Source organism: Arachis stenosperma, chromosome 6 (genome assembly GCF_014773155.1).
Source record: "Arachis stenosperma cultivar V10309 chromosome 6, arast.V10309.gnm1.PFL2, whole genome shotgun sequence".
NCBI lineage: Eukaryota > Viridiplantae > Streptophyta > Magnoliopsida > Fabales > Fabaceae > Arachis > Arachis stenosperma.
The window spans coordinates 15,174,090-15,187,255 of record NC_080382.1 but is presented as its reverse complement, the minus strand read 5'-3'; the positions used below and the strand labels follow the sequence as shown (position 1 = coordinate 15,187,255).

Here is a 13,166-nt window from a genome sequence, read left to right as displayed (position 1 = left end):
ATCTTATTGTCCTGTTCCTTAGCATGGTTTATCATCCTCCACAGTTTCTACTACAATGACATTGCACCTTTCCCCATCTGGCTGGTTGGTTTTTAAACCTAAAAAACTCATTAGGTTCTTGATTTGACACCACATCGCCCAAATTGAACAGGAACATGATTATCATGACAATCATATTGCTAAAACCAAGAACATAAATTATGCAGACATGTAACACAACCACAACCACCTGGTAGTTGACCAGTAACAAATTTTCACCCCTCACAACTTACATTTCAACCACCAAAGTTGATCATCATAACACAATGCATAAAAAGACATAAACAAATGCTACAATTTTTATTTTGATTTTTTAGTATCTCTGAATCTGACGGATCAAGAACTATTTAGTCAAATTTAAGTTTTATTTAAAGTTTTATCATTGTTCAACAAATTACTCCACATACAAAAAAAAAAGCTACAAAATAAACAAAACCTTTTCCTCTTCTAGGAATGTTGGGGGTGTTAAGTTAAATTGAAGCATAATAATTATAATGATGCCCCTATGGTCCATGGACCAATTCCCCGGTAGTTGGCCAACGCATACCACACGAGCATCATAAAAACATACACAAAAACAGTGTCAACTATTGGCCAAAGACCAAATACTAGAAAATTTTTGTGTGATTTTTGTGGTTTATTAAGGTACACACGTACTGTGACATCACAACAGAGCGTGGTAGGAACATTCCATGTTGTGAATGATCTCCTCATGAATCTGCAAACGCAAGCAAAGACTTTTCCTTTTTCTTCCCCTTAGTTTTCTTTTTTGATTTCCCATTACAAATATGTAACCTTTATATTGATTCATGCCCCAATGGGTGGTGGGGGTGGCAGCTATGATGATTACACACTCACCACTACTATTTTCTATATAACACACTATTATTATTTTATATTATATATAAAACAAAATGCGACATATGTTGTCTTTGTTAACATACTTTACTTGACTTTCTTGCCCTTAAACATTCTAGTTCTACGGTTCTACCCTTCAATCTTTCTCTCTCTTCTTTTCTCTACTTTCTTTTGGGCAAGTCATCAACCTCTCAATTTTCTTGGTGGTGGTGCTTATTCTCTCTCTTTCTCTTTCCTACTAAGTCTTCTTCAGGGGGTAGTTTAGTGTCATAATTGTGGAATGTAAGCTTTACTCATTGTTTCATGTGAAACCTCTTCATGGTTGCTGAAACCCCATTCATTACTCTCCAAAAAACTTTCATTCATTCTCATTCATGGGATATTTACCCCTTCTCTGTTTCACAATTTAATGCTCCTTCATGGTAACGGTTGTGGTTCCTCAATTATAGCATTTGGAAAGGGGAATAACACTCTTGCAGGAAGGCTCTGTTTTTTTTTTTAATTGGGTTCTTCTCTCTTTAGCAAAATCAGGATCTAGCTGCTGTTTTTTGGGTTGGTTTTTTCTTCTAGCTTCTGGAGTCTTCCAATGGAGACAGATAATAACAGTGAGTCAAAGTCAAAGAAGATGGAAGACTATGAGGTGATAGAGCAAATTGGAAGAGGAGCATTTGGTTCTGCTTTTCTGGTTCTTCACAAGTCTGAGAAGAAGAGGTGAGAACACACAAAAGCCACTGTTTATCTTTTTGTTTTTCTTCAAACAATGCAGTATGAACACTTAGAGAAGGATGAAGATCGTTTTCTCAGTGAAAAATTGGACAACCCCATGAACAAAAATTCAATCTTTTCTTCGAGTTCGGTTGGTTTTTCCTGTACCTATGATGTGAACTGCCAAACCATGCAACATGAAGGGAAGGAAATTGATTTTTATTTATATAATGGACAACCCAAAATAAAGTTTCATTTTTTTAACTCCTCCTTGTTTCTATTTTCAGATTTTGGTGTTTTTAATTGTTAGAATTATGTAAGAAACTGTACCAATTCAGTAGCAGTTAGGTTGTGAAGTCCAATTTGTTGTCCATTTTTTTTTCATGGTTTCTTCAATGGCTGGTAGATATGTGCTGAAAAAGATTCGCTTGGCAAAGCAAACTGAGAAGTTCAAACTTACAGCACACCAAGAGGTTGGTCTAACAAATCTTTTCCACCTGATGCATACATGTAATTGTTTTTGTTATAATTTTATTTTAATATGGATTCTAAACTTAATTTGCCTAATTAATTGCACATACAATTCTTTTTCTCTAAATATACCTTTGTTTTGAATAGTATCATTCAATCTATTTATACTTCACAGCCACAATTTTTAAGTGTTTGCTAGATGATATGTACACAAGTCATGCCAATTTAAATATTCTTTTGGACTTCTTAGTGTCACTATATTTCTCTTCTTTAATGTCTATGAACATGCCATAGCTTGTTATGCTTATGTCTTGCTAATGCTACACATGAACCAGTCATCTAAGTATATAGTTATGTAGGTGCTCTGCTGCTCATCATTTTTCAAAGAGTTAACCAAACTTCAAGAGAAGAGCATACTTTTTTCGTGAGTATTATCATTATGCTCACGAAACGTTGAACACCATATGATATGTCATTTTCGTTTAGAGCCAATTGCCATTTTAAGATAGTATTTCCATAAGCATAGGACTTTATTCTTAATAAGTATGAACAGATTCTATCCTAAGAGATTGTATTAAGCTAATTGTGTGATACTTTTTGTCTACTTGCATAAAAATGACACAGTCCATTGTTATGTTACAGATGAATCTGATTGCAAAACTAAATAACCCATATATTGTGGAATACAAAGATGCTTGGGTGGAGAAGGTAGGAACACTTATACAGATGAAATATTAAGTTTGAAGATTTATTGACATCGTGCACGACTTGTTTCTGTTGTTTGTTGCCAAACGGACTTGTTTCTAATATTTTTATTTATGATTTGCAGGAGGACCATATATGCATTGTTACTGGCTACTGTGAAGGAGGTGACATGTAAGTAATGATGTGATATCTACATTTAAAATTTTAAATTATTAACATAAAAGCTTTTGCTATTAAGTAGGGATCCAAGAATGGTTTCATAATAACTCTTAGAAAATCCTTTCAGGTGCAAGCATACTAGACTTCTAATGTGAACATTAGACTAACTACTATGTTTGAGTGAAATTATACTGAATTTTAGACTGAACTTTTTTCATGGGATCAAAATGCTTTAGTGAATCTAGTTATTCCGGAATGGAGGTGAGTACTATTGACTATTGAGTGTTAGACTTAGTCATTCTAATTCCATGATTATGATTAAATATTAACATAATTCTTGATCTAAAAAGTTGAGATGTTAGGAAGGATTTAAAACCTAATCTAGGAAATGAACCCTGTTGATTGATGCTGAACTTTCAACAAGAACTAGCTTAAGAACAAATCTATCTATATTTTAAGTTCACAACATTGACAATCTTAATCACACTATAATATTGAAAGAATTTTTTGGTCTAATATATTTTGAAAGATAGGTGAAACATCAATAGTGACTAAGTCCTAATAATGGACCACTGCATTCTTTGTGGAGCAGGGCTGAGTACATAAAGAAATCGCGCGGATCATTTTTCCCTGAGGAGGTATTTAATTAAGTTAATATACTATTCCTTAATGTTACCTTATCTGGATATTCCTTACCCACTCTGGTCTTGAATGCTCTCCTACAGAAGGTTTGCAAATGGCTCACTCAATTGTTGATAGCTGTGGACTACTTGCACTCTAATCGTGTGATCCATAGAGATCTTAAGGTATCATTTCTTCCCTTATCCTGATTAAAGAAATTTGTCATCTGATGTTTACATTAATGCAACTCCTCCTGGTTTCAGTGTTCCAACATATTCCTCACAAAAGACAATAACATTCGGCTTGGTATGAAGCTTGATCCCTTAAAAGCTCATAACTTTTGGCTTTTACTATGTTGTCCAAAGAAATGTATTTATATTGCATGGATCATACAGGTGACTTTGGTCTTGCGAAACGGCTTAATCCAGAAGATCTTGCTTCCTCGGTATTGTTTATATGTTTTATGTTTTCACATTTCTCTAATGCCTTCCTCTAGAAACTTGCTTGTTCTTTATGCTTTTTAGCCTAATATTGCTTTAAATTTGTTAACCAATGTTAAAGATGCTTTACTAAATCTGCTTAAGTGGTATCTGTTTATCAATTGAGCCCTTCTTATATCTTTTGTAGATTGTTGGAACTCCAAATTATATGTGCCCTGAGCTTCTAGCTGATATACCTTATGGTTATAAATCTGACATGTGGTCGCTCGGTAAGGATCATGGACGCCTTATTCTTATTGACAAAGCCGTATGATATCTGACCTTCTCTAAGAATGATACGTCTTTTTATATAAAGGTTGCTGCATGTTTGAGATTGCTGGACACCAACCGGCATTTCGTGCTCCGGTAAGCACTTAAACTGTCTACTTGAATTTAATTTTATTAGTCGAAATGTAGTCTCCAATAATATGACACTTGAGATTAAATGAATGAAACAGGACATGGCTGGACTTATTAATAAAATTAACAGATCCTCCATTTCTCCATTGCCAATTATTTATTCTTCCACACTGTAAGTAACTACTTCAAACCAGTATCAGTCACACTGTTGTAACTTGTAATGATAATTAATATCGTGCACTTTTGATCAATTATTTAAATATTTTTCATTAAAGAGAATATGAAATCATTCAAGCCAAGCAAGCCTTTTCATTATAATGATAACATTTGAAAGATGACTTGCATGCAACAGGAAACAACTTATTAAGAGCATGCTCAGGAAAAACCCAGAACATAGACCAACAGTGAGTTTCATCTTTAAAGCTAGTCTTGTGTTATAATTTGGATGGAACCAGTGATTTTATTCTGATTTTGCTTCTTTGTTACCAGGCTGCTGAATTGTTACGCCATCCTCTTTTACAACCTTATGTTCTCCGCTGTCAAAACGCATCATCCAATTTTCTTCCAGTATACCCCATAGTTAACTCAAAGGATAAAACAAAAAGATCTAAAAAATCTAGTGGTGGCAAGGACCAGAGGGACAAAGACACAACATCACCAAATTATTTGGAAAGGATTCATCCGATTGAGGGAAATGGACACTTACAGCCGAGGAATCTTCCAAGTGAGGGAGAGCTAACAGCTTCAACAAGTGCAGAAGACAACGTCGAGAACCGGATGGTTGATCTTACAAGCTACATAGTGGAATCTTCTACTAGTATTAGTGGCTCAAAAGATGGATCAACAACATCAGAATCAACTATTTGTAGTGTGTGTAGGGACCCTGACTTCAAAACTAGGCCTGCAAAGGAAACTGCAAATATTGAAATCACTTCAAAGAGTATACAGGATTCTGTGCATCAAGATCATGAATTTGCTGCTGAACTTCTTCAAAACTTAGAAGGGATTGACATAAATGCTGTTACAACACTAGTTGAAGATGCTTTTTCGGATGACGGTGCTAACAATGCCGAAGCAGATAGAGAAGATGCCAAACTTGAAGACTCAAGGAAATCGGCTTCCAGTGCTGAAGCACAGAGAGAAGATGCCAAACTTGTGGATTCCATGAAATCAACAACTTCCAGTGCAGGCACCAGCAGCACTGGTAAAGATAAGTCCATTGATGAGGAAAGGTTGTTGCTGATTCTGCATCCTGTTAAGGTTGAATGTGACACCAAATCCGGAACCAGCTTGAAGGAAATCGAAAATCATGATGCATCAAAGGAAGGCTCACAATTGAACTACTTGTCATCTGAAAGTAATGATACTCCTCCAGTCAAGGATGAATGCTCCATGCATAAAGATGAAAATGCCAATGCAGTTGATCAGACACTGAATGGCATTTCGTTAAGCACTTTGACAATCAGCGACGAAACAACGAAGTCAGAGTTGGATAGTCCTTCCCAGCAAAGGGCTGAGGCTCTTGAATCTCTGCTTGAGTTATGTGCTCAGCTACTCAAGCAAGATAAGCTCGAAGAGCTTGCGGCTGTGCTAAGACCGTTCGGAAAAGAAGCTGTCTCATCCAGAGAAACAGCAATATGGCTGACAAAGAGCCTTATATCAGCACAGAAGTTTAATCCTGAAAGCTAGTTCCATGAGTGGCTCTTACCACTAATTTATACATTATTGTAAGAAAATATGTATTTTTTTCCTCCAGATTTCAAGAGTTTGATCCTTTGAGACTGCTGCTTGATTGAAGATTGTAGCCCGGAAGATGGCATCTCACATATTGTTTTCTTGGTTAATATAGTAAATGAAATATTTATTTTTGTTTACTGGGATCTGCACTTTGAAACTGTGACTGGTAGAAAATGTTCTGCAAATTCAGCAAAGAAAGAAAGTTTTGTGCAGATTGTCCTCCAATGTTTCACAACAAATGTATATACATCAATGTTTCTGTACAAGTTTCTAAGCATATTTTTCTAAGTACATAGTACTCTTCAGACACATACTCATTGGAACAAGATAAAAGGAGCCAACAAGAGGCAAGGTGTCCGTGGCCTCGCTGCTCGGTCCGGGAGCCTGAACAGGAATCTCTGTCAAGGTATAGAAGCCAATGCCAAACTCATGGACGTGGCGGCGACCAAGATGGTGCATGTGAGATTTTTTGCGGATTTGCGGCGATAACTTGTTGATGAAGTAACTGGTTTAGTGTTTCTTACTGTTAAGTGTATTTTGACTATTTCACCCTAACTTTCCATTCCTACTATTTTTGCTTATTACATATGGATGGACGTTTAGTAACATAAATTTAGCTAAAAAAATTAGTACTCAAATTCTAATAAAACAACGAACAATTAACCACCTTTCTTTTCCTTTGAAAAAAAAAGTGCCTCTACTGGTGGAAAAATAAAAGATTTAGGTGGTGGGTATTAGTTATATATTGAAAGGTTGAAGAGTTAGATTATTTGAGAATAAAGTTGAGATATCAGATATTATATTCACCAAAACTCACATTAAAGTTGTTTTATAATATTTATATTCATGTTAAATCGGATTATTGGAAAAAAAACACCAACTTTCTTTTTGTATAAACAAATTGCAGAATGCATCTGCTTTAATTGGGATACACATAATATAACTTCAACATCCTCGTAATATTATGAATCAAGAAAGAAAACAAAATACACTTCAACATCAAAAATAATGTCTATTTGATTACTCTTTTTGGTTAATGCAATTTTCAATACAAATTTCCATCAATAAAAGCACTTAAAATTTATTGGTCACCACACTTTTTTTTTTACCTCCCTTTATCATTGATTCTGATTTTTGACATACATAGTTCAATCATCATTCAAAATACTTAATTCTGTCTTTTTTTTATTCTTTAAATATTTTTTTTGTTACATCTGTCAGGTAATGCTTGTTTACATGAGATTGGGAATTCGGATTCAGTATTGTGTTTAGTAATATGAAATTTTAATAATATTTCTTTTAAAAAATATCCTAGACTCAGTCCAGTATATTTTATACTAAACACAATACAAAAATTTAATTTAGTCTTTATTTCTTAATCTGTCTCTCAATCTAAATCTTCCTTCTAAATGCAGCTTAATAGAATAGTAGTCAAGAAAATACAAAATAATCCTTGGTTGTGCATGAATGACATTTGACCATCATTCTATTATCCCATCATCTTCAATTCCCAAACAAAGCTTTGAATTTCATATTCATCTCTTTACCAAGCAACAAAGACATCACATTTGCATCATAATAGACTTAGCCTTTTCTCAAAGACTAAGCACCGTTGCTATGTCAATCATGCTTGAAATTGATTTCTCACCATCCTCAATCTTACCTGTTTCTAAAATATATTTAATATATGCTAAAAAAAGGAAAAAACTTTATAATTATAAAAGCTTTTTAAGTATACATATAGATTAATTAAAGTTTCAGAATCATACAAATATTCTCCTTTGGTCAACTTAATGTGATTTATATCTTAATAATAGATAAAACAATTCTTTTTAAGAAAATAATAGCATGCTAATAAGATTTGATTGGTCTGTAGTAGGGTCTCAAAATCCTTGATCCAAAAGGGATAGTAACATTATGAATTTGATTAATGCTAATAAAATGTACCACTTACCAGTTTGACATGAATGACCTTCTAACACACCCCTCCTCCAAAAATTTCTATATAAACTTCAAACTCTTGACTTTATCATTGGCAATTCAATTCCAACATCACCAATACAATCTTAATTTTTCCAGGTTCTTTCTTCATAACTTTGTTTTAGTAACAAATACTTTTTTTTGTGTGTATGGAAAAAATAATGGCAACAAAATTTGGTTTCTTTGGAGCTCAATTTCTCATGGCAGTGATGATTGTGGCCTTGTTTTGTGTGACCAAATCTGTGGCACAAGATTCAGAGATTGCACCTACATCTCAATTGCAGGCTGGATCTGGGCTTTCTTTGCCTCTCTCTGGGCTTGCATTGGGCTTTTCTTTGTTGGCTTCCCTTTTTGCATTAATATGATGCCATGAAACTAGCAAAAAAAAAAAATCATAGAAGAAATACTTGCATGTCTTTTGAACATATTTAATGCGTATTATGTATTAAGAACATTTATTATTACTTATTGTTATTTTTTTATAGAATTTTTAAGAGTATAATAAATAAAAATGATGAGTGGCCACAAATGTTGTTCAAATACGCATTAAGTATGATCTAAAAGCATGTAACTATTTGAATCATTGTTGAAGTTTGCCACATGATTGCTTGGGATAATAACATATTTTTTCTTTTTATTTTTGTTTTTACTTTAGAATAACGGTTGAATTATTTTCGTGTGATTTTAATAGATTGAATTCGTAAAATCAGGCACTGATACATTTATCAGATTTGGTTGTTTATATTATGTCCTATATGTTCTTCTATGTTTTTTTTTTCTCTGTATTATAAATGATTAGCTGTATGATAAGAGGCACAGGTATATAATTTGCACTAGAATGATTCTGTTTCTTTTTAATGATTTATTAAATCCTTCAGTGGTATGACTATATTGTAGTCCAATTCAGCAAAGGGGATTGTTCATGGTTTCTTTCAAATAATATTTATCAAATAAACAACAGTAAAATAACATATGATTAGAAATATCATAGAATAGGATTAAACATAATGTATATATAATTTCAGTCAAAATAACTAATATATGCAGGTTGAGTTAACAAGAACAATCATTCATAAAAATCTTTTTTTTTTTTTGCTGGAAAGAAAATCATGTTAAATCATCTAATTATATAATATTTAGTATATGATTTCGACTGTCTAAAATGGGCTCTACTGTGGCCCTACTTTTCAAAATGGACTGAGCCCTTATAATATAATATTGGGCCTACTAAGGGCCGTGATGATGTTGATAAAAGGATATTTAATTCACTACTAAAATTCAACATCTAGGATAGATTAGTTCTTGGCGGTTGGGATTAGGGAATATCGTGAAAAACAAAAAAATTTTTAATTTCGATTAGTTTAGTAGTTAACTTACTATTTTGTTTAAACAAGTGTCCGAGAGTTGATCGAATAGTCAGTTCACTTGTATGCTTAAACAAATATCAAAAATTCCAGGTCCAAAAAAAATATATATATATATCGAAAATTCGAACCCCACTTTGTGCACGCAACAATCTATTGGCCAATGACAAATTCTTAAACAAAATTTCGATCCACAACAAATTAATCTTTGACATGCAGAGTTAAAGTTATCATAAAAAAAAATATATATTATTTTTATAAAACATGAAGCTTGCAGTGCTAATAATATTGCCAAATTTATAACATAGACTACTATGTACCAAAATCAAAATATTTATAATATACATAGTGTACATTCTTTACAAAATTAGAATGTAGTTGTATATATATATGCATAGGCAATGTAGTGAATAACATATAGAGCCCAAAAAAGCACATGAAACTGCAACCTCTGTATCTATATGTTGTTCTACAGCCTTTGAAAGTCTGCACACAAATACAAATTCAAATGGCTGTTCAGAATTTCAGATCATATTAGATAACGGCAGCACAATGCAAGCATCAGAAACCACATCAAAGTAGGGACACAATGTTTTCTATCACAAACAAATGAATAACCTCAATCTCTCAGAATTAGCAGAAATCTTTCTCATTGAAAACATCAATTTAATTTCTATTTACTTTCAGATATCCAATTATATATATGTTATTATATTAACAAAAATATTTTCAAACAAATAAAATCCAATTGAATATATAGTATAGTAGAATTGTACATGATCGGATAATTTAACCTAAATTATAGTATAGAAAATTCTTATTACATGGTAAAATTATAGAATTCTTTTACACTGTTTATATACAGTAATTAAGACTTGGGAAGAAAATTTTTATCAAAAAAAGAAAATGTTCCCAATGACTTTAAAAGTCCCAAAAAAAATACCATGAGACATGTGACACACGGGGCTCACATGCAGAGGTTATTGGTTTTAGGCCACAGTCCCATGTGCCTTTGTACAATGTGAAATTTAATTAATTAATTAATTAATAGTGAAAAGAAAATGAAAAATAAGATCCATGAATAATTGTTGCAAAAGAATCCAAGTGCAATTGCATGATCACACAACAATTTCCCAATGCCAAGCCAATTTAGGAAAACACCTCCTCCCCCAATTTCCTAAATCTGCATTTATGAATTTGTCACATAAATTCCCTAGACATCCCCACTGGAATTCAGTTAATGTCAGGGATGGGATTCAAATTATATTTAATATCGATGAAAACTAATTTTTTATTTTATAATGGAATATATTTAATGTATATTCTAAAAATATTTGTTTAGTTTTACTTTGTGTCTCCTATTTCAACCTGTTAAAAATTAATTCGTCATAAATTAAGTTTCATTTAAATATTTATTGTTAATTAATAAATAATTTTGCATATGTAAAATAAGATTCGAACTCCAGATAGGTTACTCTTTCTCTAGTAATAATAAAGAGTAAGGACAGAGACACTTTTAGGAGATTGAAAATCTATAATTACTTGCTTTTAAGATTTTGAATAATTTTATACATCACCAAATATAAATAAACAGTTATTCGTCTTTACTTTCTAAATCTCATACTCCTTATTGTCTAGATATATTAATTTTTTAATGAAACCAAAAAAAAAATTATGTTAAAAAGAAAGGAGTAACAAAAATATATTCTAAAAACATATAAAGCTGTGTGCTTAAATTCACTTTTTTATATATATTTTTTCCCACATATATAAGGAGGGGAGAAAAATGATGAAAAGTAGAGGCTTTAATTTGATTGGTGGTGTAAGATTTATTGATAGGGTATGGGAAAGAAAGAGAGAGAGAGAGAGATAATAATAAGGACACCATCCTTGAGTCGCGGAGAGAGGAAGTGAAAGCAAAAAAAGAAAGACATAAAAAAAGTGAGTTCATCCCACTCAAAGAGGGTTAAAGAAGATAAATGATGCAAAACTTGTACCTTTCTTTGTTTTTTATCTCTTATTGTGTCTAACACACACCAATCTCTTCTTAGCACAACAATAGATCCTTGCGTAATTTTTAAACTACGGTTAAGGTTGTACTTGTACATACATTTTTTTAGGTGAAAATTCAGGTGCAGTCGACTTTACGTGAAGTTGATAGTTGAGAGTCGTTAGATGAAAATTTAATCAAATCAGTCAAATCATCTAACAGCTCTCAGTTATCGATCAACTTCACGTTAAGTCGACTGCATCTGAATTTTCACCTTTTTTTTTAAACCAAAAATCTCAATACAGTAAGGTAAAACAATTAAAGTAAATAGAATATATAGAATTATGAGTCAAACAACTACAAATTAATTTAAAACGACAGTAAGGTAAAACAATTAAAGTAAATAGAATATATAGAATTATTAGTCAAACAACTACAAATTAATTTAAAATTATTTTTCGTATTATCATCAACAACTAAGAATCAACATTAATTTATTTTTTGTAGCTCCTAATTGATTTGTTGATAACTTTTAAAACACTAATTTCTAAATTTCTAAAAATTTCTGTCATTACTTTTTAATAAAAAACTAACTATTAAATTAATTATTATATATATTATTTTATGTATTTTTAATATAAATTTTATATTTTAATATATATTTTATACAAATATATAATTAATTTAGTAACTAATTGAAACAATATTCTAAAATAAATTTAATTTAATTTAATTTGGTGCCGTCTAGTTATAACATCTATAATTATATATTCATTGTATTTAATATTATCTAGTTGTTCAAACGATAAACATGATGCATTGGTTAGGAGAGGGTGGGCATTATTGGGGAGGTGTCTTGTCTTTTCTAGGTTAAATTTAATGCAAGGTACAAAACTAAAGAACTCAAACAAAAGAAAGAAAAATATGACTTTAATTAATTTCATTAAATCAATTAGGAATTTAGGACGATATATCTAGAAGTGGAAGAACTACTACCTAGTCTACCCTGAAAGTCCAAGTGATAGATTTTAGATTTGAATGTGGAGAATTATTCACAATAAGAAGTATCACCCGACACAACACTGAGCAAGTGAGGAATAACATGAACAAGTTAGGTCATTGGTATGGGTTTTGCTGCTCAAAATGTTAATAAGGAAAATTCAGGACCCCCCAAACTTTAAAACATAGAAAAGGGAAGTGATCATAGGGAATTTTTCTTTTCTTTCAAAAACACTATTTAATTTCCTTCAAATACATATAAATGTGAAGACAATAGAGATGATAAAAACATTTCTACCATCAGATCCCTTTAACGATAGATTTCAATTATCAAATACATATGTTATAACAAAAATATTATGTATATACTAAAAATTAATCAACAAATCAATCATTATAAATTTACATATAAATACATGTATTATTATTTAATTCGTTTTTAATGAATATTTTATATAAATAATTGATTTAGTAGTTGATTTTTTTTACACATAATATTGTTATATTGTTATTATATATTTTAGGTTTAATTACTTTTTGGGTTCCTATAGTGTTACTAAATTTACAATTAGGTCTTCATATTTTTTTTTTCTTTTCAATTAAGTCCTTACACTGCTTTTAATTAATTTTGAATTAAATATTTTTTATGTCAAAAAAATTAAAATTAACAGAATATTTTTCTCAAAAAATATGTGATTA

General features: G+C 31.4%; 1 protein-coding gene across 1 annotated transcript; it reads left to right on the top strand.

Moving 5' to 3' along the window:
* The first annotated feature begins 1,057 nt into the window (after positions 1–1,057).
* Positions 1,058–6,271, top strand: LOC130935924 (serine/threonine-protein kinase Nek6-like). The gene is made up of 13 exons (XM_057865851.1): positions 1,058–1,608; positions 2,009–2,075; positions 2,716–2,781; positions 2,903–2,949; positions 3,530–3,575; positions 3,663–3,743; positions 3,822–3,864; positions 3,954–4,003; positions 4,186–4,267; positions 4,354–4,403; positions 4,496–4,569; positions 4,750–4,801; positions 4,887–6,271. The coding sequence occupies exons 1-13, from the start codon at positions 1,484–1,486 to the stop codon at positions 6,084–6,086; spliced, it is 1,983 nt and encodes a 660-aa protein (XP_057721834.1). The 5' UTR covers positions 1,058–1,483; the 3' UTR covers positions 6,087–6,271.
* The last annotated feature ends 6,895 nt before the right edge of the window (positions 6,272–13,166 follow it).